The sequence below is a fragment of the Corvus moneduloides genome, chromosome 6, assembly GCF_009650955.1.
Source record: "Corvus moneduloides isolate bCorMon1 chromosome 6, bCorMon1.pri, whole genome shotgun sequence".
Classification (NCBI taxonomy): domain Eukaryota; kingdom Metazoa; phylum Chordata; class Aves; order Passeriformes; family Corvidae; genus Corvus; species Corvus moneduloides.
This window is the reverse complement of record NC_045481.1, coordinates 25,983,352-26,009,534: the sequence shown is the minus strand read 5'-3', so window position 1 is coordinate 26,009,534 and position 26,183 is coordinate 25,983,352. Positions and strand designations below refer to the sequence as shown.

Genomic DNA, 26,183 nt, shown 5'->3' with positions numbered 1-26,183 from the left:
CGCCATTGTGAAAAGAGAAACATTGGACAGGGATGTATGAACAGGATTATTTCATGTGGTTTTCAGGATACAATTTGTCTACTTCACTTGGCACTGAGAAGGCCTCAGATGAAGTAATATCCAGTTTCAGAAAGTATCTGAGGCAATTTATCTTATGGAAGATTATTAATTCCCTCCCTTGTCCCTCCTGCCTTGAAGTATATAAAAACTTGTTGCAAAAGATCACCCATCTTTGCACATGGTAGACAAGACAGGTAGCAATAAGCTTAAGGAAAAGCAGGATTATGGTTAGAAATAAGGAAAATCATTATAACTAGAAGGGTAGTAACCCCACCCCACAAGAGATTACCTGGTTTGTTTCTTTATTTGCACAAGCATATGACACATACAAAAGCATCATGAAAAGACACATAGGGACAAGAACAATCAGACCACTTTTTAGGTTCCAAAACTATAGAAGACCCCACTGATCATGAAAATAGACTCCCTTCTCTTCAAAACCATGCACTGCATTTTTCTGTGCTAGCAGTCCCCAAAATTAATCTCTAATTGGAACAGAGCTCTGCAAAAGCACACAGCTGGGAGCAGCTGGGGAATCAGCCACTTGCAGATAGACAGGTGCCATTTGCTTTTCACTAGTGTAAACTCCACAGCTCACTTGACAGCACGCTTGTTAAGGAGTAATTCTTGCAGGGTTGTCATTTGCTGATGGCTTTGGGAGGTTGTTTTGACTAGAAACCTTAGACTTACAGCTCATTTAGAAGCATAGCAGTTGTTTGATGTTTTTAATCCAGTTGACATCCTGGCTTGTTATACCGGTACATCAAGATGGTATGACAAACAGGCTAATTAAATGGAGAGCAGGGATTATTTTCACAAGCTTCACTCCACACTGTAGAGGTGAGGTGTAATTCCTGGAGTGCTGACATTCAAAATGAGTGACTGAATTTAGTCCTGTGGTTGCCAGGAAAATTGCAGGGATCAGGTAAAGGTGCCCTGAGGTATATCAACTGAGTTGCCAATGGAAAAATCTGTCTCATTCCCAGAATGAAATTTTCAATCAGGTGTAAAGAAAAATTGGAAGCCAATGTACTTGAGGCCAAACTAACCTGGACACATGCTAAGAGGGATGCTACAGTCTCCTTGATACTCTCCTAAATTTACTTGGATGTGAAAGCAGTGACTGGAAGCTGGGTTTCCCCCAGGTGAGTGACCTGCATTTTAGCTACCTAAGTAAAGCTGACATTAACTTCAGCTAGAAAGGGTAACCGCATCCCATACCCATTAGACTGGACATAGAGATGGGAGGAATTCAGTTACAGGGATCCTCATTTTTGCCAAGATCTCTGAGACCTTATAGTCCAAAGAAGCTAAAAATCAGCTCTAGCAAGAAGAAAAGCTCTCTCTTTTCAGCTACTGCAAAAGGACAAAAAATAAAGGGCTACTCTCTGACAGAACGCATCTAAGAGGCATTTTTAAAGTGTTCTGACCCCTACAATTAAAAAGTTCTTTACAGGGTACTTTTTTTCTTGCTAAGGAAGATCCAGGGCTGGGAGACAACAGAGCATTCCTTTTTAACAATTCTTAACCACATATCATTCAGGAATTCAAAAAAGAACATTAATAGCCATTCTATAATAATCAAAAGGAAAGAAAAAATTACTCCATAAATACTTACTGCAAAACAAGCTTGTTTTCCCTGGTTTACAGTTTGGGGCCTTTCATGAGAAGAACAAGCCCCCAGAAATAAGCCATTTTCAAGTTCCACACGGAAAAGCCTCAAACTGAATCAGTGGAAATTAGATTCTTCTTTTTGTTCTCTTCCAGAAACAATACTATACAGAAAATGAGAGGAAATATTTTGATTTCTTAACAGAAGAGTCATTCAAGACTCAAATACAAAAGTCCTCAAATATGAGTAAGGATGAATCAATGTTTAAGCCCAGAAGACAACTCAGGACACATATTCCAAGGCAAAAATAATAACAAAGTACAGGGCAAGTCCATGAGACATCTGTTCTAAAAACAGAGATCATTAAAAGGTAAATAACTCTGCTCAGCTTGCAAGCTGTTCAGTTTTACAGGAAACATACTTGCAAAATATTGCAGCAGATGCCTCTCTTGATTTTTTTTCTCATTTCAAGCTCAGAAAATAGTTTGTTCTGTTGGTTTCAGTCTTACTAACTGTAATGTTTTATTGACTAAAAATAGCATAGAGGGAAATGCAGTGTTGCTGCAAAGATCATCTTGGAATCATGTCACCACTGTCATCTCAGCACCTTCCCTATACTTTCACTCTGTCATCCTATGAGTTTCTAACACTTTGGATTCTGTATCATTCTCCTAATGCCTACTGCTTCAGTTGCTGTTATGATCCATGTAAATTTTTTTCTCACACTCCTTCACCTGACTTCTTCCTTGGTCTTTAAAGAACAATAGAAAAGCTGTTTCAAAGGTGCTTCCTGAGATCACCTAGTCCAGCCTCCCACTAAAAGCAGGACTAACACCAACACTAGTTCGAATCAGGTTAGTCATGGCTTTGTCCAGAGAAGTCTTGAAAACCTTCAAGGAGAAAGGTTTCACAACTGCTGTAGGAACCCTGTTCCTAACTCCTAACTATATAGTCTCTTCTGGATAGTTTCTTACCATCCTTCTGGAATCAAAGAGCACAAAACCAGACACAGTATTGCAGCAGCTGCTTCAGCAGCATGATGAGGACAATAATTTCCCTCCATTTGGTGGCCACATTCTCCTACCATAGGCTGGCATCCAGGCTGCCATATTCATATTGTGAATTCACTGTTGGCTAACATTCAGCACATACCACTGATTCCCAGGATCTCTCTCAGCAAAGCTGAGAGTTTTGCACTTCTTGTCAAACAGCGTGAAGTTTCTGTCAGCCAAATTCTGAACCCAGGCTCTATCTTCCAGCATATTAATTCTCTTCCCCATAGAGGAACATTGTCTAATAATTAGGGTCAGCTATGAAGATACTGAACATCAGCCCCAGTATCACCTTACAGGGTACTCCACTTTTAGCCACTTCACAAATTAACATTGAGCAACTGATGAGAGTACAGTGATCCATCCAGTTCAAGCCACCAACCAGCCCATTCGCTTTACTCATAGTTCCTCTGGTCCACATGCAAACACGAGAGAATGGGCGAGAATGTGTCAGAAGCCATTCTAAAGTCAACTTATGAGAATATCCACCACTGCCCCAACTGACATAACAAGTATTCAAGCTTATAAGGCCATCTGGTTGTCTAACCAATGCTTTTACACATCTCCTTTATAGCCTGTCCTTACTTATTTCCACTTCTTTTTTGGTCTTCTAGTTCACTAGAACTTATTCTTGTCTTGCTTATATAAGTAAGCCTTTTTTTTAAAAAATAAAAAAATAATTCACCTGCACAGGCCAGACATCTGAGCAAAGCCTCAACACAGCATCACAACTGTTACTTTCCAAGTCTTGTTTTTCTTTGTTAGTGTAATTTAGTGCTTTACCTTGGTTACTCCAGTCTCCAACTGTCAAAACACACCTGGTAACTCCGCAGGTGAAATAAAATGGACATGGATGGATTTCGGTTTCTCTTATCCCTGTTACCTCTTATGTCTACTGTCCTGTCTAGGCCTGAAACTATTTAAGAAAGCATCCAGTGGTTGAAACCAGTCTAACACACAAGGCAAAGGGTTTATCAGTAGTTTTATGAAGAGTTCCAACGTTGCTGAAATGTCAGACAAAAGAGGGTTTTCCAGCAAGACTGCTTCTTGAAGCAGGTAAAGACATCCAAATCATTGGTATACCCCATATATATATGGGATACATAATATGTTGGCTTCAAAAGGAATGAATATCACCATCATCTATCAAATTAGAGATTACCAATCAGTGTAGCACCTGCTCCCCAGACTGCAGTCACCAGGCAAAGGAGGAACAAAAGACCTGAACTACACTTGTCACTCTTCTAAACAAGCCTTATGATTTTTCAAAAGGCACAAGACAGAACATTTGTGCTCACATGTGCACATGACATTGAGCAGAGGTAGTATGGAAACCCAATATGTCATGCGGATACCTAACGGCTGTCTGCTTCACACCACGCAGCACAAAGCACAGACCAGAGCTGGCATGCTTTACTTCAACTTCTTCATGATTCCTCACTAACACTTGAAATTTTTTCAATGTAAGCATAGCTTAATATAACTCTCTTTTCAATGAAATGCAGAGAAGGGGCACAAGTCCTTCTGCAAGGTACTTCTGATCTCAGCATTAGGCACCATCACATAGTGCAGGCACACCCTGCAGCTGTGTCCTGACCCAGAAAGCCTCACACCCACAGATGTTGTCTCTTATTCTCTGGGTACAGATAGCCCCTTGATCCCTTTCCAGTGAAGTCCACCTTTCCATTTGATTAGAAAACCAAGAGTTCAGCAGTCCCTCTTTGTGGTCTAAGACAAACAGACTGCACATTTCATCCTCAGTCACGCTGAGCTGAGCGCTACTTTTTTGACCAACCTACTGAAATACTCTACAACACAGAAGAGGTTTTGAAAATTTTTTTCTTTTAAACAAGTGTAACAACAAAACATACCCCACTTCATATAATCATCACCCAATTCTATCCTGAGTTTGGGAACTATTTGCTAACTCTGATTAAAATTCAGGAAGTATTACCTAAGCAAGCATATAAACTTCTGGGCTTCTGGGATGTGGCACAGGAGGCTTTCTCTCAAAAATGCTTACTTTGAGGTGGTGATATAAGATGAGCACAATAATAAGCTGTCAGTAGTCTGGCACCTAGATACTAACTAGATATTCAAATTAAGAGTGCATGCATGCCTCAGATGAACTGATAGGACAATCCTATTATTCCAGCAAAAATATTATTCAGAGACACCTTCCAGAATTTTGTAACCTTACCAGTGTGTATTAAATAGCAACACAGAGCAAAGTGTTCTGAGGCATTCATTTCTTCCTTTTTGAAGTATCTGCAGCAAAAACATCTTGAAGGAAGAGAGGACAACAGCCAATTACAGAAGTGGGAAAGAACATAAACCTTGGCGACAAGGTTTTTGGTTTAAATTCCAATGTAATCATAACTACTTGCCTTTTCTGCCTCAGTAGACACAAACAAATTTCACAGAAAAGACAAATAATATCAATCATTGCCATGACAATTTTTTTCCCAAAGAAGTTGTTTTGGGGGTTTTGTAGTGCATCTCTTGTCATTGTAAAATCTGGGCCTGAGACATGCTATCTCAAATTGCAGAGAACACAAAATGCAAGACATGCTGAGACAACTCCACCTGCAGATACAGGCATAAATACAAACCAGATACATCAGACATGATTATCAAGGTGTTGATCACCTATTAGTTCCAACTATGTGACAGATCTTTTACTTCAGAAATTGGAGTGTTTGACTCAGGTTTATATCAAGGCCTGTTCAACTCTTGTCCAGCTAAACTCTCAGGGAAAGTTCTTCATAAGTTCTTAGTATTCAATCATGCAATGCTAGTTAAGATGGATTGAGGATCTAGTGGTGATGCACTGAAGGTTATGAAAAGCAGAGGAGTTTCTGCCCAAATCCCACACTGGAATCTAGATCAGACCTAGAGTTTCATCTCTCTCCATTACAAGGAGAGGGCAGATCCAGCTCTGGACTATGATGCCAAATTTTCTTCTTAAATCATCACTACACAAACAAAAGGCAGAAAAGGCAGCAGCTATTTGATGACAGCTGTTTAAGGCTGACCTAGCAGATCAAATAGAGAAACAATGCATAAAAGTTTTGGTTTCCTTTTGTCGGGGGGGGGGGGGGGGGGGGGGGGAAGGATAAAAGCACCACACTGGTATCAGGAAAACATGTCAGCAAGAGGGGAAAAACTGTCTTCCTATGAAAGCAGTCATAGAAAACATGAGCAAATAAGCACGTGCAAGGAACTTCTGGCACTGAAAACCTTTATTGGGGTGCCAATTCCAGACTCCACTGCTCTGGTATTTTAGAGGATGGCTGCTCTGTCCACAGCTTTGTGCACAGCCCATGGTACCCAATCTCTTCAAGTTGTGTCTCTTCACCCCAATATAACCTTTATTTGTGTTAGTCAACAGCAAGTACCCCTTCTTCAGCATTTATAATGCACACTTCATTTCTTCACCTGAATGGAAAATGGCAATGCTTCACACCACACCAGCTGGAGCCAATCTGCAGTAACACAATGCCCATCTATCACACAATATTTCTCTTTACAGTGCTATGCTCCTTTCACACCTATTTATTTTTAATATTGATGGCTACACAAATATATTCATTGCAAAATTTTGTCAAGGAAGTCTCACTTCAAGATTCTCTGGTGTTCTCCTTCATAGGGTTGTTAAGAAACCAGTAAAGAAACCCCACAGCCTCTGTCTCCAAACTAATTGCTATGTAATAATTTTTTACAAGAAATAAACTGTATTTATATATATATATACACACACACACATTTAAAGACCAGAGTATGTGCGTACGTATGTACATAAAAAGATAAAACTGATTCAAGCCATACATACACCACACAGGTCCTGGATCTGTTTCTGGCTCCAGCCTGACATCCTGCAATACAATGCCTGTTTTGGTTAGAGCAGCTCCTTCTGCAAAGGTTTTTAATAAATAATTCCACAGTACCCAGCCCTGGAGGCAGCCAAGGAGCCTCTGCAGAGCTGGCTCTGGGAGCCCCAGGGCCTCCAGCACAGCAAGTCACCCCAGCTCAGTCTGCCTGGTAGGAACTGGAATTATCCGTTCTGCTATATGACACACCTAATGCATTTTTAAATGCTTATTTCTAAAGATACAATCTAAACCCCAAGAGCTATTACTATTAAAAGATTAACATACAGCCACTTGGCAGGTCTCTCAGGCCATTTTTTTTTCTCATTTCTCACAAATGTTTTTTTCCAATTTCAACTAAATTACTAATGCCTCAATTGTTATCAACATGTTTGAACAAAAGCATAATTGACCAGCTGCCTCCAAATGATATTTGAAGCACCTTCAACCTCCAGCTTGCAGAGAAAAAGCTTATGGTTCTATCATAGAGGACATGATCCCCCAACTAATAAGACAATAAGGCAGATTGCAGTGGGAAAACAACTTGGTAGCCTTATGATTCATTTATTATGATTCAAATGTAATGATTACTTAAATCCCTACCAATACCCTTACTTTAAAAAAGAAAGCTCTGCTTTGTAATAATCACCACTTGAACCATCTCTTCACTAGCTCAACCTTAACAAAATGACACACAGCAAAAACTTTCTTCTAGAAATTTAAACTTTAGTAACACATCGTATTTTATTAATGAAAGTACTCCATCTTTCACAAAGTATTCAGAATCTAAAAAGAACTATCCAAGACTATAAGATTCTTGATTTATACTAAAAAGAAATACTGAAAAAGACTACTCAAATTAGCAAATTGAATTCAAGTATGGTATCAATCAAGCCTACATAACACAAATAATTGGAAATTAGTGGTTACTCTTTTTTTCCTCAACAAAAAGCAGACAGCTAATAAAAGTCAGTATATCAAAGCCCTTTTATAAAACCTTTCACAATTAAAAATCATGCTTAACATTCCTAATGCCACCACACTGAAGGCATTTTCTCACCCTCATACAAATAACATATCTACTGCTGAGAAAGAGGTTATCAATCATGGTAGTAGTTTGCAAAGAAACATCACAATCAAGTATCAATTTAATCCACAGAGAGACTGGACTTATGCTATGTTACTTCCAAAAGAGTACATTAACTTATCATTATCTCCATATATACACTTAAAACGCTCACATACAACTCTGGATACATTTAAATAAAACCACAATAAAACACCACCAAAAAAAATAACAAAAAACACAATCCCAAAAACCTACCCATGTTTTGTCGGCCAGTTATTAATAAGTGAAAGCACTGAATTAGAGGGAGACTCCTACCAACTTCAGGTTCATCTAAGAAGTTTAAGGCTCACTGTTTTTAGTTCCCAAAACAACAACAGGGTTTTTAATCAAATACATATGAAGTTTTTAAATACAGGGAAAAACACTCTCTTCTCACGAATACACTTTTGAGAAAATTAAATAAAAGACAATATCTCTATAGATACTGGACATCTACAATTTCTGATGTCAACAGACGTTGCATAAAAGACATAACAGTACCTATTATTACTGGACCATTAAAATCACAGTTCTTTGGTCAAGTATCACTTTTGGAAAGTTCTGAGAAAAGCAAGCAGCACTCGGAAACACATTTAACTTCTCCAGGAAAGTTCTGCATCAAAGCTCTGCTTTTTAACTTTTATTTTTTAAACAACAACAACAAAAAAATTGTCCACTTAGGAAAGTTAAGTTGTCACCATCTTACATTTCAGAATACAAAACTGAAAAAAATCCCTATTAAAAAAAAGACAGGACTTCAGCCAAATATTCAGCTACTTATTGCTGTAATTGTAACTCAAGTCCATTGAAACCCCTATGTTTTGGTCATTTGTAGCGAAAACATGTTTGGAACACTAGCAGCAATAGAAAACCCCTTGAAAACCTAGACATAGTTAAACTGTTGAGTGAAAATCAGCAGAAACCATAGCTATTGGAACATAATAAAGCATCCTGTAAAAGTACAATTAAATTGGTAGCTAGAAAAACAGGGTTGATTTAAAGTGCTATCCCAAAGCCTTATGTGGGCCAATACCAGTAAAGGAAAGTCTGTTTCTCCTCCCACCCAGATAGAGCCCAGAACCATAGCACTACTTCAAACATAACGAATGCAGTCTTCACTCTGCTTGAATGCCTCATTTCCCCCTCCCTCCTCCAACAGGTAGAATACAGAAACTTGAAATAACTGCCAATTCCAAATTTAGGTGATATGCACAAATATACTGTTGAACAAAGTTTGGACAGCAAACAGTACACCTGAGTTCAGTCATACAAACTAACTTTTGTAAATAGCATTAGACTAATATATCCATGTCTCTAATATGAATCTAGATGTATTTTCTTACAAAAAGCATTAATAGAAATATCCAGGCAAATACATACCATACAATAGCAAAAGCTTTAAGCCCCATTTAATAAGATGACTTTCTGATTAAAAATAGAAGGCAATTAAGATTTACTCAAAATTACAATTAAGAAAAGCTTTCACAGTGCAATATTGAAACTGTCACAAAGTTAAGAAAATACTGATATCAAAGTACAATCACAATGTTAAAGTAGACAAAACTACTATACAAGGGCGTATCTTGTAAAATTAAAGGGAATGAACACAACACAGGGGACATCTCACGTCCCTGCTCTACATATCTCATTTCCTAGTCTTCAGAGTCATAATTGTGTCTTTCGGACATCAGTAGAAATCTTGTTAAAACTAAGAGGTTCATTCTTCTTTGTAGACCAGATTTCAAAGCCCAGTTACTTCTTGAAAATACGTTCTTCATCACTGCACAATTTCAAAGTAGTGCAATATTGCCATGATGTGCTGAGGCATGAACACATAGCCTGTGTACAGTGCCATTCCAACAATGGAAACTAACATGGAATCTGAATTACAGTTGAGGAAAAAAGCACTTGAAACAGAAACCGCACAAGACATCAAAAACTATAGCATTAAAATTTTAGTGGTTACTATCTTATAACATTATGTTTCTGAAACAACAAGATCAACTGTATTCGGCAATTATAAGCCACAGAAGAACCTAATGAACACTGAAAACCAGAATGCCAGTAGAAGCAATCAGCTGAATTGCAAAGGATGCCTTGCAAGTTATCCACTGCCTTGTCAGTGACACAAGAGGACAGGCCAGAGCATGGGAAGTGTGAGGGAGAACAGAAAGCGGGCACTGAGAAAATACACGTTTTCACATTCATCTTCTTAGATGTTGAGCAAGTCTTGCTGAAGCCAGCCCCATTAAGCCAAGCAGAAAAAAGTCAACCACCACAAAAATCCAAAACAAAACAAAACTACAATAATATGAGGATTTACTGAAAAAGTAGTTTACTTACTCAGTAAATTACTTTAGAAGTAAATCAGTATTTACTGAACAATACCATTCTTATTTGTGGATGACCTCCTTTTTAAGCAGACAGCATTGGATGTTTTCTAACTACTTCACTCACAAAGCCTCAGAGCATCAGCATAGCTTTGACTCAAGGTGTGTACTTAAATGCAGTCATTAGTACTTTACTATAGCAGATTACAATGCAAAATAAACTTCACATGACGCTATCAGCTAAAAAGTCTTCAGATGACCACTTTATTAGTTGAACTCCTAACAGGGAACTTTTGTAAAATTTATATAGAGAACTGAGACAATAGCTTATAAAGTATATGTACAGCTGTATTTTTGTCAAGCTCTAGGGGCTCTTGAAGCTTTATCTAAACAAATTCCGGCATCAGATTACTGAAAGATTATGGTTTCAAAAAGCTTAAGGTTTCAGAAATTCGGAAGTACTCAAAATTAATAAAAAACTGTTGATTTCGTCCAACTACCTGCAGAGATTCAGTAAACTTAGCCAGAAACACTATAAAACACACTGGAGATTAACAAGTGTGATAAGACAGACAGCAGTACTCGGTTTCCACAGGTGAAACCAGAGGAGCTGTGCACGCTCTGCGCTTTCCTGAAATCAAGTCTCCACAGCACAAGCATAACAAGCGCTCTATGACCGACTCACCCACGGCAGAGCAGAGGTATGAGGTGTGCCTTTTAGAGCTGCTTGGTGTATTTATAGTCCCAGAAGATTATACAGCAAGAGATACTAAAATGAAGGTCAACTCATAAATCCACATTTCCCTATCAGTGCTCACTTCTGATACTGGAGCACAGGCAGCAGCATGACACGCAGCACAGCCACACACCATTAGTTCCCAAGGCCACTGTGTCTGCACTGCATCCATACAGCACCTGGCAGACATGGCCCACCTACAGCCAAAGCATCCACTTTGAGGACAAAAAACATTTTTGGTGACCTGAGATCAGAAGTGATACATGTGCCACTCCTTACATTTGTACACTATGTGGCAATTACAATATGAGCATTTTATGAAAGTAAACATGTACACACTTTCATTTACTTAAATATTTTGCACAAGGCAAAAAGGAAAAAAAATAATCATGATTAATATAATTGCAGGGAAAACAAAAATTAGGTTTCCTCAATAACACAGGCATGGCATAAAAGGAAGAACGTATGTTAACAAGGAATACAACAGAAGAACCCCTACCTGAACAATTGTGCACAGTAAGTCTATAAAAACATAGTATTCCTCTTTTCCAGTCATCTCCATTTCTACTGACTTGGCACAGGAAAAATAAAATGACTGACCACAGCACTGTAACTTGGGCAACCACTTTTATGCAACAAATATGAGTTTCTTTACAAAACTGAGCAGAATCTCAGCAAAAGCAGATTCTTGCTACTGCTTATACCCTTCTCTATGTTAATGTTTCAATTAATTTCTCTATCCGCCTCTCAGCATTAACTGGAGATGTCTCAGGGTCATTCGTACTGAGACATCATTTTAAGTCAAGATCAAAACAGTCACACTTCAGAGAAAAATACTTGCAATGCCATAGCAATACTTAAGAAAATGCACTGCCTGTAAAAAAGGGCCAGGTAAAGAAGAAAACCTATAAATAGTGTTTATACAGATGCCTTTACATGAGCATCTATCAAGTTCTTCCACTCTGAAACAGCCAAGCAAATTTACCAGCTCGAGGATTAAATACCCATGTAATAAAAGCTATGTGACAAAGCAGCATGAAACCCTAGGCTTCCCAGGTTTTGCAGCGTGCACATTTACTTTCCTCTAGGCAAAAATACAGAAGAAATCATTAAAGACACTTATCCTTAACAGAAAGCTCTGGATTTCAGTGCAAGAGACAGAACTACCACAACTCTAGAGATAAAAACTTATACCGGAGGAGAAACGGACTAGGCTGCCAGGCGCCCGGACACGGCATGCGAAAACAGCAGAGTGAGGCTTATTCCCAGCTCGGGCAGCATGTAAGTTTGGAAGGGTGAGGAGCTGAGTCCCCGCCAGCAAGGTGGGGCCAAGCCTCGGTCCCAAGCGGACACCGCCGCCCCTCTGGCCGCGCTCGGCGCCTCAGGCCGGCTCGGCTCGGCTCCCCTCCCGGCCCGACTCTCCTCCACCCCCAGCAAGCCCCGCCGGCGGCAGCGCCCTCAGCACGACCACGGCCCGGGCGCTCCCCGAGCCCCGCGCAGGGCCGGCGGAGCCGCCACACCCGCCCGGAGGCCTTGGGGCAGCCCCGGAGCCACCGCCGGACACAGCACGGCAAGGAAGGGGGAGAGCCCCCGGCCCCGCACAAACCCCCCCCGCCAGGCCCGGCCGGCAGAAGGATACTGAAGACGGTGCGCTCCCAGGGCTCCAGCATGTAGAGCGCGGTGACCAGCAGGTACTGGTAGTACAGCCACGACATCTGCTTCCACGCCGAGCCCAGCGCCATGGCGCTCCCCCGCCCGCCAGCGGCCCCGCGCCGGGCCCAGGCCGAGCAGAGACGGGGGCGGTGCAGCCGGGACCGCCCTCCCCCAGCCCCGCCCTGTGCTCGGGCGGCCGCGGCCGCCGGCAAGGAGGCGCCGCGGCCTGTGGGGTCGGCACGGAGTGCTCCGGGCGCTCCCAGAGCCGGGGAGCACGGTGGGGGCACACACCGCTTCCCCGGCCCTCCCCGCTGAACGCCGACATCGGGCCCGAGCTGATTAAATTATACGGCTGACCTGAACATGGTAACCTCCCGGCCCGAGTCACACCGAGGAGATGGTGCTGCAACCTACTTTCTCTCATCCTGTTTAATCTAAATTGACGTTCTGGGAATCACGGAAGAGTCAAAGCCTGTGCTTGGCAGGGCCTAAGGGAGGCATGTTAAAAATTATCTGCACGAGTCTTCAGTTTCGTTCAATTGTCGGAGGGTAAAACCCACCTAAAAACGTGGCTCGGATAAATGCGACCTTAAGATCGGCCAGCTCTGGCGAGATTAATCCATATGAATAGGAAAAACAAAGAAGTGATAAGTCAACTGTTTACTGTGACTGTTCCTAACTTTGCACTACCCTAAGGCACTCGGAGACAGAAACCAGAGGGTGTGGGACACCCCTGCCCTGACTGCTATTTGGCCTAAGAGAAATTCCCAGAGACTGGTTTGGAACTTGGTGATTAGGAAGGCCCTTGGCAGTTTATGCTGACACTCTAGAAGACAGGTGTTGAAAGCCCGCTGGAAGGGGATGTACACAATCATCAGGCCTTAAATGAGCAGAGCATGTGTTGCAACTTCCAGGCACTGGGGCCAGGCCACTGGTCCAGACCACACATTCCAAGTGTGCACAGCATAGATTAGAAACTGGAATTGACCCACTATACTTACTCTGCTTAGTAAATCAATTTGCAGTTATGTCACTGAGCAATGTGATTCTGTCCTTGTAGCCATCCCACCCCTACCTTCACCTGTTCTATTTATCCAATGAAAAATAAGGAAATACAACCACAGGAGAATGCACATATGAGTTACTTATACAGCTGCAAAATACAACCACAGGACCAGGAGATAACTGTGAAAAAGAAAAGCAGCTGGCAAAACTTAAGACTGTACGATTTTGTGTACTATTTCAGGAATCTGAAATGGGATTTAATTCACCCTGAAGACATTTAGACACACCTTATCTGTGCAGTTTTATTTCAACACAAGGGGAAATGAGAGCATTCAGTTAACACTCCTACACAATGCCTGCGGGAGCTGTTGCCACTATCCAACTCTGCTGTTACTTGTTGCAGTTGCTGTTGGAGGAGTGCCGTGTTGGTGTTGCTGCTTGAGCACATGGTAGTAATCACGAAAGGCGCCTTTCTGTATAAACATGTCCAAAGTTCAAGGACAAATGGGGTATTCAGCACAAGTAAAGCATTACTCCCATTCAAAGCTGCAAGAACATTATCAACATGGAGCAAACAGGTCCAGTCCTTTCTGTTCCTGTGATTCCTAACAAGACGCTGTGCAATTCAAGTGGTAAGGCAAGCAAAATGCTTGCAGCAGCAAGAAAGGACCTGGGATGAGAGGAAAGGTAATGCCTAGAGGCATGCCAGCTTCAAAATGTACTACATCTGTCCTAACCTACCAGGTAGGCAGCCCCTTTTTTGGTATGGTGAATACTCATCAGAGTTTTTTTGCTAGTTAGCCCCTTAAGGAAATGGACATTATTCCTCTATAGTTTCCCTTCCTTCACCAGCTCCATTGTACCCCCGCTTACGGACTGTCATCACGTAACTGATTTTTGTGATACCACCTGCATTGACACTTGAGCCCGTGAACTACATTCTCACGTGCTCATGTTTCCAGCAGGTCAGTGCAAACATCCTTAACCTGACACTACACACAGCCTTTGTGTTTCACCTGGAATGTGAAGAGAGCTAAATTGAGGCCAGCATGCTCTAGAGCACAGACCATACTCCCTATTACATGTGCTCCTCCACAGTTCTACCAAGAAACAGTTCTTGATACATTCAAAATTTCCTGTATACACCTCTTGACTGGTGGCACACAGTAAGAATTTATCCCACTTCTGATGATCCCACAGCTGATACTGCAAGTTAGATATTTCACTAATGAGTCTGAATGTAGGTAGCAAAGATGAGATTGAAATCTTGTCTCATGCATACCCCAAGCCTCAGAACCAATAGAGCTCCATTTTGTTCATAGGTTGCATATGCAGAGGAAGGCACATCATACTGACCAACCACGTGTTCAGCAGCTGCATCAACAGTTCTCTACTTCATTAGGCAGAGGCTAAGTTTCTGCTGATTTGATAATAGTAATTCAGTGCTTTTCTCATGTAATCCTGACAGAAGAACCAGGATGTTTATTTCTTCCTAATCTCATGTAACAGCATAGAATGAGTATGTGTGGATTAGTAAAATACCACACCAGGGACTACAAAAGGTAACAAAAGAGTTAGAAGGTTTTATTATAATCTAAGGCACAAAAGATGCTATTCAGGTTCCTATCTCCTAAGTTCAAATATTTCTGACAATTCCTCAAAGCACATATAACTAGTTACTCCCAGTACTATTATGAGAAAAAACACAAAGATGAGATTTTTTTTTTTCCAGACAGACCCTTGTTCAAAGTAGAGTGAAAAAAAATCAGGCTATAAAGAGATGTTAATTACTAATAAAAAACAAGAGTTCACCTCTTGGGCACACACCTGAATGGAGACCGGGAAAATCCAGTATTAAAAATACAGTGGCTTCATAAACATAAATACCAAGTAGCAGAAGCTCTTTGTGCTTCCATAAAAAAGCTGTAAATCTACTAAAGAAACAGAAAAAGCATACAAACTAGTTCTATGGTAATAGATCTGACTGTAAATTTCTTCTTAAAATGTGTCATCATAAGGAAAAAGGACAATAAAGTCCAGTACTTTCTTCATATACATATTTACATGTACAACATTTAGCTGTATTGCTGGGCATTAATATGTTGATTTACACGATCAGTGGCAGAACACTCCATGCCAGCAAAATCAATGTAAACTCATCTTCCACTCTGTATAAAGGAAAGTTTCAATTTTTTGAGAGCTTAATGAACCAAAAATCCAAATATCATTACAATCTATCAGTGTCCTGGTTTTGGCTGGGATGGAGTTCATATTCTTGTCAGTAGATTGGATTTAGTATGAGAATAATGTTCTCATGAACACCCTGATGTTTTGGTTGTTGCTAAATTAAGTACTAAGGCCCAAACAACAGGCCCTGAGCCAAAGTTAACCTCTAGATGAACATTCCAACCAAATGTTATATATATATTCGCTCATTAACAAAGTATTGTTATATGTATTCATTTATTGGCAAAACATTTATTTACCTTTCCATATCTAGAAACCAGATAAGGCCACATCTGGCCTTACTAGAGGGGTATGGGGTCAAAGACAACTCCCTTGGTTCCTCCTGGAGCCCTGGTGGGGCTTTAGGGGAAAGCAAACAGAAGAATGAAATCAGAAATTATGTCAGCTTGTTTGTTTAACAGTACAAAATCTGGGCTACTGTCACAGTTAAATTGGGGGAGCCTCGTGGCCTGCAAGGTGGACACACTGCTGGAGTTCCATTACCAGGCCTGGTTCTCCAGTCCTTTGCCCCACAGTTGATGTTTGGAGGGCTTGGATGATGGTCAAGTATTAGGGTAACTGGTGATGTATCTTTCTTAAATCACTATAGGCATTCTTTCGTAGTAACAATTAGGTGCATTGTTTATCCTTGTGTAATTGTTTCCTAAGGATTATGTGCATCGCTTAGTCTATGCTTTTGTGATTCTTTGCAGTTTTGCATTATAGTAATTTACACTATTCCTTAAGTTGGTGTTGGTTTGTGTCTGTGTCTCTGACCCTACTCACTGGCAAAACACTAGGTGGTACTTAGGATAAGTCAAGGACTTTTCAGTGTCTCATGCTCTGCCAATGAGGAGCTCCACAAAAAACTGGGAGGGAGCATGGCCAGGACAAGTGACCAAACTGGCCAAAGGGATATTCCATACTCTAGAATATCATCATGCCCAGTATATAAACTGGGAGAGTTACCTGGAAGGCACATGATTGCTGTTCAGGGACAAGCTGGCTGTCGGTCAGCAGGTGGTGAGCAGTTGTGTTGTTGCGGTGGGTTGACCCTGGCTGGACACCAGGCACCCACCAAAGCTGCTCTGTTATTCCCCTCTGCATATGCACAGGGGAAATACAGAAAAAGGTTCATGAGTTAAGGATTGGGAGAGCTCACTCCCCAAATACCACCATGGGCAAAACACACCGAACTTGGGGATATTAACTGGACTTATTACTAACAAAATCAGAGCAGGATAATGAGAAACACAATAAATCTTAAAAACACTTTCCCCCAACTCTCCCTCCTTCTTGGGCTCTACTTCCTCCCCCGCCAGCAGTGCAAGGGGACAGGAAATGAAGGTTACAGTCAGTTCATCACTCATTGTTCCTGCCACTGCTCCAGGAGAAGTCCTTCCCCTGCTCCAGTGCGGACTACCTTCCACAGGAGACAGTACTCCACAAACTTCTCTAACATGAGTCCATCCCACAGGCAACAGTTCTTCCCAAACTGCTCCTATGTAGGTCTTTTTCTATGAAGTGCAGTCCTTTAGGTACAGCCTGCTCCAACATGGGTCCACCACAGGGTCACAAGTTCTACCAGAACACTTGCTCTAGTGTGGGCTCCTCTTGCCACGGGTTTTCAGGTCCAAATTTTCCTCCCCGCTGGGGGAGGGGGTGGGAGGAGTGAGCAAGCAGCTGTGTGGCTTAGTTGCCAGCTGGGGTAAAACCGTAACACAGATTACATGTGTGCAAATCTACCAAGAACAACAGCCTAAGCACATCAAACATCCTGACTGAAAGCTGTATATCCCTTGCTATAAATATAACCAATGCAGCTGTGGAAAATCAGTTACTATAGTATTTATTCCAAGAAGCAGTTCTAATACACACTGAGATAATGAATGGATTGTATATATACAGGGAATGATTATAATATACAGATCTTACATGGTATTTACAAAATTTTTAATCCCCAATGATTCAACTGCCTGATGGTGGGAAAGAATACTGCTCTCAAATACATGCAGTTAACCGTATGCCCTTTACAAACTTTGCAAAAAGTCCAACCATTATAAAGTTCTCAGATGATAATGTACATTTACAAGACCACATTTTAAAAAGGCTAGCGTGCCTGCATTTCTAACACTTCCCATGCTCTTAAAAACAGCACAGGATTTTTCCCCTGGCATTTGCACATTAGGAGTGGCTGGCCAGAACATTGAAGAAGTGAAAAACTTCATCTTTATCCATTACTGCTACTTCAGTTGAACATTCAGTACATAATACCGGATGATAAACTTCCTCTTCTTCTTGATTTGATTGTATAGAGCCAATTTCTTTGCTGTGCTTCATTTTCTTACTTCTCTTTACCTTCTTTCTGTATTTCAGTATTTCCTCTTTGTTAACAACACAGTTCATCACAAACATTGCTCTGTACTGTGTTTTGTAAGATTCATGTCTATGGAGAAGGGAAGAAAATGCAAGTCATACCATACACAACTCTGCTTCCAAGAAATCTGTTATCAACATTGAAAATGGGATTAAAGATAGGAAGTAACATGCCAAAGGGCTGAAAGCCAAATAAATAGGAATTTTATAAACAGAAGTCACATATACAAAAATAATAAAAACATAGAATTGCAGCCATCTGTTGTTTTTTTTTAAGGCATTTAAAAAAAATACTGGCTGTTGCTGAAAGAAACACTCTGGAGTACAAAGGTATTGGTACTGCAGAATTATGCATTGCTACATATAGCTGATAATAGGCAAAAGATCAGGAAGCTGTGAGTGCAAATGACTCAACTACTGGCACTGACATCCTAAAATGTCGTGGAAGTCTGAAATTCCTTATTTATAAATAACAACATTGACACATCACATTAGAAGACACATGTCTATAATAAAACATAAAACAAAATTTCAGCTGTCATCAGCCTTAACAACTGTATATCTGGAGTATGTAGCAAAATTCAGTGCTGTAGGCCAATTTAATGCTATGTCCCTCGGGCTGCAACTTTACAGCAGCCTAAACCAACGTAACAGTGGCTATAGAAGTCCAGTCTCAAATTCTGCTGGCTTACTGCTTGTATGACACTGTGCTGAGCTATTTCAGTTTATTAAACCCAGGAAAGACCAGTCTGACAATAAAAATAGGGAGTTTTCTGTCATCTTAGCAAACTGAAACACTGAACTATAGAACAGGGTCAAGAAGTACCAGAGCCAGCAAAGCAAAAAACAGGACCAGTACTTAGATGATTTTAGGCTGCTGTGGAATTTTATCCTCAATCACCAGAAATACTCAATAAATGACAGGTAGTTTATTCCTCATTTCAGAAGATTTCTTTCTACTTTACTCCCAGTTCTAGAGTCCTTTCCTTAGCATGGGTTAGCAGCACTAACCAGGCCTGCAATGCAGTCAGACACTGAAGACTGGCAAAACACACTGTGGAGTCTCACCTAAATACCTTCCTGGCACTTTTAAATGTAACTACACTCAAAACACTTTTAAATGTAACTGCTAAGACTCAAACCAAGTATGAATACGCTATCTTTATTTTGCTTAATCCTCCTTTAACAAGGCACTTTTAGACAAAAATAACCTGGAATAGTTTTACGCCTCTAAACATCAAGCCAAAATATATATAAGTAAGTATCTCTAAAAACCCCAATCTACCTAAAATGCCTGTTGAGTCTCCATGGTTATTATTTTTTTGAAAAATTTACCTTCTCCACTATGCTAACATTCCACCCTATTCTTCCACATCTCCACACTGCAGGTTAAACTGATCATCATTCTTACAAACCAGCATCCAACCCTAAATCTGATTCACATCTACCTGCCTTCTCTTTATTAGGGCAACCTTGCATGACGGAATTGATAAAAATCCATGATCAAATTGAATAAACTAATACTACTACTACCGAAAAAAAGACATTACAAAAAGACCCCTTATTGTTCACTGTTGTTACCTCTGGCAGTCCAGGCATAATGTTGTCATGCAAGCAGGGCAATTCAGAACAGCATCGCTATTTGGAACAGGTGCAGGTTTTGCCTGCCGCTGCTGCGGTGCTCTTCTCTGGTTACGGTACCTACCAGTTCGAGAGAGGAGGAAGGGGAGACAAAAAGTGAAATGACATGCCCTTGCTGTTGGTCATATCAATTCAACTGTCAAACCTTTCTTTGCATTAAAGTACACCAATTAATACTTGGCTCCGTCTAGACACCTTTTTCATTAACCCAAAGAACATAAATGATAAGGTGAGGGGAAAATATACCAGTATCATTTCATTTACAGAGTATTTTCATTTGGTGAGACAAATACATCTGGCATGAGCATTTGTGCCTAATAACCCTCTCCTCTAACAAGGCAGGTGTCTCAAGTGCTATCTCTGCAGGCAACATACATCATCTTATGCAATATATTTATGTGGAAAATTTTACCCCTGGTGAAACAAACATTTTTCTACTTCAACCTTCAAAAAACCCTCACTAAAGCAGCTTTGTATTGTTCCTGTTTTTTCTGAACATTCTGTAGCTTGCTAAATTCAGAGTTTTCCAAAACCGGAAATACAGTATTTATCAGAAACAGATATTAATCAGCAATCAAATTATCTTGCAATATTTTAATTCAGAGCATGGTTGTTCGATGAGATCTACAGACAAAACTGGCTTACAGAATTTGGAAATCCTGATTTTAAAAGTTTTGAAGTTTTGTATAGTTTACTCAACCTCCATTACATACACCTAAACCATTTTACAGGCTTTTAAGTTTCCTATGCTGTAAGTTATATATAAAAAATAGTTCCGCTGCATGGACTTGACAGCATTGGCTTTTTCTCTATATTTACCATTTTCATTTAAAATTTTCAGTTGATGTTAAGCATCTTACAATTCAAGTATTTATGGTTGCTTACCCTCTCCTCTGTGAATCTACCCACTCTTGGTCTCTACTGTCTTCTTCTGGGTCATACAGCAGCTCATCATTGGAAAGAATCCGGCGTTGCTGATGTTTTCTGTTTTTACGGACATCCTGTGTATCTGAAAAATTTGTGCAAGAACATGTTACAACCATCTGACACAAATTATCAAAAGATACAATTTCCAATTTTCATTTTCCATCCTTGCAATAAATCTAAACTGAAACTTAAAGGCCTGGCTCATCGCTCCTCCAAGAGCATGACACCACAGCATTACACTGGGATACATAACAAAACTGCAGGAACTACACTGAGATCATACAGGCTGGTAATTACCCTGCAAAATGCTGCCTTCAAAAACAGCCTCTTGACACCCCCAAGAGGATTTTACAGGATCTGAGAGAGTGAGTGGTACTATAAAGATGCCCTCCTCTCGCCTCTATCATTTACCTATTTTATCTTCATCCTCTGAATCAGAATCAAAATAAATGTCATCATAGTATTTTGAAGTGCTGGCAGATCCAGTCAGCCCAGTACTTGAGGAAGTACCTACAAGTGAAATCAGAAGTGGTAAGAACACTCCACTAAAATGACAGGAAGTATGTAGCCCAGAACAAACCTTTACTTTCAAGTTACTCCGTCCAGAGTGCTCTGTTCTACCTGGGTGTGTTAAGTAACAGCTCTCCCAAATTATTCCCACACCCTTTGTCATTCACATCACTTGTGTTACTTCATTTATAGCCATTCTCAGAGCAAAGCTGCTCCCCCTCCCTTGAAGTTGAACCTCAGGTACAGTTTGATGGAAAGTTTCTCCCAACACTCCCTTCAGACACAGAGGACACTACATTAAATATGCCTGTCTCTGCCCTACATAATACACACAAGACATCTTTACTCACATGAAAGAAGTACAGGTGTGGCACATTGTTTCACAAACTTTGATTACAATAAAATTAACTAAAAAAAGTCCCCCAAAATTTCAGGGCCACAGAAGTTCAAAAAAGACCTAGATAAACTGCCAAGCAGTCACAGTCACTTTGCAACAAAACTGCTGTTTTGTGCTGTATGGATGTGGTGGTGTAAATATTGCTATGTACTCTCAACTGCACAACCAAAACGTAAAGATGATTTGGCCACTAAGACATAATTCATGATTTCATATGCAACCAGATGTTAAGCGTGATTTACCCATTTCTGGTGATTTCCATTTGCTTTCCATAGTCTTCATGGTGGTGTTCAGTTCTGCTTCCATCTCCTTTTGGAACTCATCATCACTGGAAGACTCGCTCTCCCCAGTCAGGCACTCCCGTATCAGCTTCCGCTTCTGGTCAGGAGTGCCATGTAGGAGCACATCCACCTCATCCTCTGAGCTACAAACATTTAAGTGTTACACACCTAATTATTACGAATAGGCTAAAACGTGGACATAGTCACTTGGAGAACGAATATCTGAATTGTGTGGGGGCACTGGAAAGCATTTATTCCTACGTTTATTGGCAATGTACATATTAAAACATTTTATTAGCTTAGTGATATTAAAACTCCAGTTTAAACGCAAAGGAGCTTCAGCCGACTGCGTGCGGCCTGCCGCGATCCCCTGCAACTCTCGCTCGGCACAGGAAGCTGTGCGGTCAGGAATATACGCCGGTTTCAAGGAAATCGCCACGGCTGGTGCGAGGCCGATCCTCCTGCACTTCGCAGGCAGCCCGGGGCCGGCACCTAGGGTCGGGCGAGAGCCGCGGCACCCACGGCTTGGCACCGCCAGCGTCGCTCCGCGCCCGGGCCAGGACACGCCAGGCGGCGAGCGGGGCCCGCCGCCGCCGGCCCGAGCCCACCCCCCGGCCGGCAGCTCCAGGCACCTGCTGAGCGCTCGCTCCTCGTCGCTGGGCTCCTCCACCACGTACGGGTCGTCCTCCTCCCGCAGGCGGCTCATGGCTGCGCCGCCGCCGCTCGCCCGCTGCCGCAGCCCTGCCCCTTCCGGGCGCCCCCGCGACTTCCGGCGGCCGAGCCTCGCCCCGCCCCGCCCCGCCCGGAAAAGGCGCCCCCGCCGCCAAGGGCCGGGCCAGAGCGGGCCCCGGCGGCTGCCGGGCCGCCCCGCAGCGAGCACCGGGCAGGCGGGTCTTCTCCCTTTTCTCCTTGGAGCTGCAAGTCCTCGGGTCACGTTTTAAGCACTTTTTTCCAGAGTTACAGAGTTAGAGCTTTAAGAGACACACCCAATACCAAGAGGCTTGGAAAAAATTTAATGATTTAGTAACACTCAACAGCGAGGACTAATCTAAAAACTGTTCCCACATCCTACTTAAAATATTTACAATATTGTTAACTATATATACATTGTCATCTTTGTCCCTTATAGTCTATTTATAGATGAGTTCCTTAGGAATTATACCTGTTACATCTGAAGATGAACAGCACAGTATTGTAGTAGGGATTGCTGGGAATACTCTCTGTACTAGGTAAATTGCCAAGAGCCACTGGGCACTGGTCATGGAAGCCTGAGGTGATGAGTACACAAATAAACGCACAATGCAAAGTTCTCTGCCTTTGCAGTGTTTTAATGTGCAAGGCAGCAGGGTAAGTATACTATACTGCAATGCACCCTATTTGAGGAAAACAAAACAAACCACGCACCTGTGTGTGGCAGTACAGGGCATCTGTAATCACAGAAACATTGACTTACACTGATCTGCATTTCCAACCATACCATTCACCCAAAATTCGATGCTCCACTGAAGGCCTACAAACACACACAAAGCAGCAATCCCACTGTGAAGAGCGATTCATCAAGTCAAGCCTAATTTTATGACATCCTGAAATTACACAACATAACAGCACCTCTGAAAAAGGTTCATGGTTCAAGTAAGAGAGACCCATCATTACAACTAATGATATTGGATTCACAGCTCTATGTCTTAAGTCCAGTTAGCAGAATGAGATTCTTTTCACACATTCCTTTATAGGGGATACCTTCATTTTTTTCCTGAAGCAAAATGTTTTATCTGTATCACAGTGGGGCAGTATTACTTTTCACTGATAGTTTATGCACCTTCTGAACTCCCTTCTGCTACTGTTTCCCCTTTCCGGGAAGAAATCCAAGAGGTTCTCTCAAATGTATTTCTGCCAAAGAAATTGCAGAGTCAGCCACTAAGCTCGAAACAATTTAGGTACACTGGACTGGAAAGTCACAGAGAAACAGATAAAACCTGAGAATGCAAGTGAAAAAGTACTGGGCAAGTAGTGTCAGACCAATCCAATACTTAGTCAAAGGTTTTTACATGGTGAATCGAGAAAAAAACAAATTAATCTAATTTACTAGAAAGTACTAAGCTTACAGATGATACAGTGTCTTCATGATTTTAGAAAAATCACTGATTTCATGGTTTATTTTACAATAATTTGATTAGTCTACAAGTTAAGGCAAACATACTAATGCATCTGCTTTTCTTTTTAAATCATAGTTATAAAGGTTACACAAAGTTCTCCAAAATTTCTAAGAAATGTTCACAATTCAAAAAAAGATAAGTTTTTTGATATAAGTACATGGAAAAAAAACTAAGACAGTGTATACAATGTCATTATAGTAACAATATTCAAATATCTAATGGTAATATTTAGGCCATTTGAACAATGTGCTTCAAATGGTGAACTTCAGAAATTACTTACAAAGGTAAATAAGATTGCAGCCGTATCATAATATTTGTAACATGAACATTATTATATTGGCTATTTTCACAAAACCCGAGCATTTGGTTTCTGAACAATGAAAGCATATAATGATTAAATAAACATGAATATGTATGTATAACAAGTATGCCGTTCATATAGTCTGGAGCTACTTTCAGGTGTTTAATTCTTTTGAAAGAAGAAGCTTGCTTATGTGCACTTTGTCAAATGTTTTCTCCAGGGAACTGTAAATGCCTATTTAAAGTCATGAAAACAAAATCCAGAGGAGGGCAGCCCTTGTTAGTGGGAGGACGGAACGTAGCTTATGTATCACCATTTAACACTGCCAGGCAGCTCTGCAGAAGTTGTAAGTTACCCTGTAAAAATAAAGAAAAATATCACCACATTTGTCTTCTTTCTTTTATGCTTGTAACAGAACAATGTTTTTTAAATAGCAATGACACCACTAAAAAAGAACAGACAGGATTTAAGCTTATGGGAAAATATATCGTGTCATGGAAATTAACAGAGCCAATTTGAGATTCAAAAATAAGCACTTAATGCCTTTCATGTTTCTTCCTAGAGGTCTAGTCTGGCCACAAAAACTATTCACTGCAGAGCACCCTCAGCAATGGAATTCACAGTTGCAAAGTTAAAATTTTTTTATATAGAAGTACCATTACTCTGTCTCTAGAATGAGACTCCAAAAGCTTAAGTATTCATGTGTTTCACTGAATACTGTATTCATTGACAAGTATTAAACAATTTATAGCACTCAGGATCTCCTCGCGTATAGCAGCCATCAGAGCTGACAGCTTTGTTCAAGGAGGAGACCTTGTCAGAAAGACAGCAGAGTGATTTACATGCTTAGCCAGGTGATTTAGCCATCAAAGTTGAGTTTAGTCATTAGAAGTGATTATCAGAACATTAACTCAACTCTAAGCCAAGCTCTGGCCTTCTTTCCAAACACGGTTTTTAATCTTATTTAAAGCATTCTGACTCTACCATAGAAATATACAGACTGATTTTCAGGTATCTGAATGAATCTACAGAACTGATACCCTTGTGAATTTAGCAAATGTGACTACCAAGCCAGAATTTACTTTGCAGGAAAAAAAACTACCACAAAAAACCAAAACGACCCAGTATTCGTATGTGCATTCATTTATGTTTCCATCACTTAAAACTACTAGCTATTCACTATGAAATACCTGTACTAGATTTGTTCCCAAATCTGAAATCTCTATGTAAGAAAAAAATGTTGGGCTGTTGACAGTGTTAAGAGTAATTCATATCAGGTTCAGATAAAATGCAGGAACAAAGCAGTCTGAATGCCCAGTTATGAACACAGAAGGAACTGCTGACTTCTAAATAAATTTTTGCGTCAAAAAGGAAACATATAAAGAAAACTTCAGGCACACCAAAGCATGTGATTTGCATGCCTTTCATAAACAGTCCACAGAAGTCCTTAAGAATTTGTAATTTTTTCAGTTAGAAGCACTCCAAGTGACCTGTGATAGATAAGCAGGACATTCATCCCTCAGCCCCAAAAGGTAAATCATAATTCTATGCCCCATTTGGGTTCTTATAATCCAGATTAAGCAATTAACTGATTTAAAGGTTTGAAAGCAGATTCCCAGTTAGGCCTACTAAATCCTTCTCAGTCTTATCCAGAAGGCAGCAATTTCAGTAACAACTCCAGCAGCTTTTTTGTCTTTTCATGTCTATTATGGCAGAGGACAGTCACAAGCTATTTTTTAGAAGGCTTGTAATTCGGTGACATTAGTAAGTTCTATATAAAAGCAAGATACATGGGGACTTGGTGGCCCATCTTTGTGGTATACAGGACTCATAAATCTAAGGTCTCTGTTACTGAAAAGCTGATTATTGACTGTAATGAACTAATGAATTGAAAAGAATACTTCAGTCTGAAGTCTTCAGTCTTCAAATGGAATACTTCAATC

The 26,183-nt window shown here is 40.7% G+C and overlaps 3 protein-coding genes across 5 annotated transcripts in view; all 3 read right to left on the bottom strand.

Moving 5' to 3' along the window:
* Positions 1–7,318: 7,318 nt before the first annotated feature.
* Positions 7,319–12,595, bottom strand: SPTSSA (serine palmitoyltransferase small subunit A). Its single transcript, XM_032111706.1, has 2 exons — positions 12,407–12,595; positions 7,319–9,582 (listed from the first exon to the last, which is right to left on the bottom strand). The coding sequence occupies exons 1-2, from the start codon at positions 12,507–12,509 to the stop codon at positions 9,479–9,481; spliced, it is 207 nt and encodes a 68-aa protein (XP_031967597.1). The 5' UTR covers positions 12,510–12,595; the 3' UTR covers positions 7,319–9,478.
* A 4,882-nt stretch (positions 12,596–17,477) lies between these two features.
* EAPP (E2F associated phosphoprotein) lies at positions 17,478–22,541 on the bottom strand. Its single transcript, XM_032111705.1, has 6 exons — positions 22,416–22,541; positions 21,745–21,926; positions 21,007–21,105; positions 20,554–20,677; positions 19,609–19,728; positions 17,478–18,097 (listed from the first exon to the last, which is right to left on the bottom strand). The coding sequence occupies exons 1-6, from the start codon at positions 22,487–22,489 to the stop codon at positions 17,836–17,838; spliced, it is 861 nt and encodes a 286-aa protein (XP_031967596.1). The 5' UTR covers positions 22,490–22,541; the 3' UTR covers positions 17,478–17,835.
* A 234-nt stretch (positions 22,542–22,775) lies between these two features.
* Positions 22,776–26,183, bottom strand: part of SNX6 (sorting nexin 6) — a 29,834-nt gene continuing 26,426 nt past the window's right edge. For all 3 annotated transcript variants that reach the window (XM_032112179.1, XM_032112180.1, XM_032112178.1), the window contains one exon: positions 22,776–24,596. In XM_032112179.1, coding sequence (XP_031968070.1) covers positions 24,543–24,596 — 54 coding nt within the window. In that variant the 3' untranslated portion in view covers positions 22,776–24,542. The remainder of the gene's footprint in view (positions 24,597–26,183) is intronic.

Bases quoted from the DNA above. Each gene is read 5' to 3' on its own strand.
- EAPP (XM_032111705.1), bottom strand. From the start codon at position 22,489: ATGAGCCGCCTGCGGGAGGAGGACGACCCGTACGTGGTGGAGGAGCCC. The intron at 21,106-21,744 runs GTAAATCACGCT...TTTCACTTGTAG, and splicing joins ATGGAAATCACCAGAAATGG to GTACTTCCTCAAGTACTGGG. The intron at 19,729-20,553 runs GTAAGCAACCAT...TCGAACTGGTAG, and splicing joins GTAGATTCACAGAGGAGAGG to GTACCGTAACCAGAGAAGAG.
- SPTSSA (XM_032111706.1), bottom strand. From the start codon at position 12,509: ATGGCGCTGGGCTCGGCGTGGAAGCAGATGTCGTGGCTGTACTACCAG. The intron at 9,583-12,406 runs GTATCCTTCTGC...ACTGTAATTCAG, and splicing joins CTGGGAGCGCACCGTCTTCA to ATTCCATGTTAGTTTCCATT.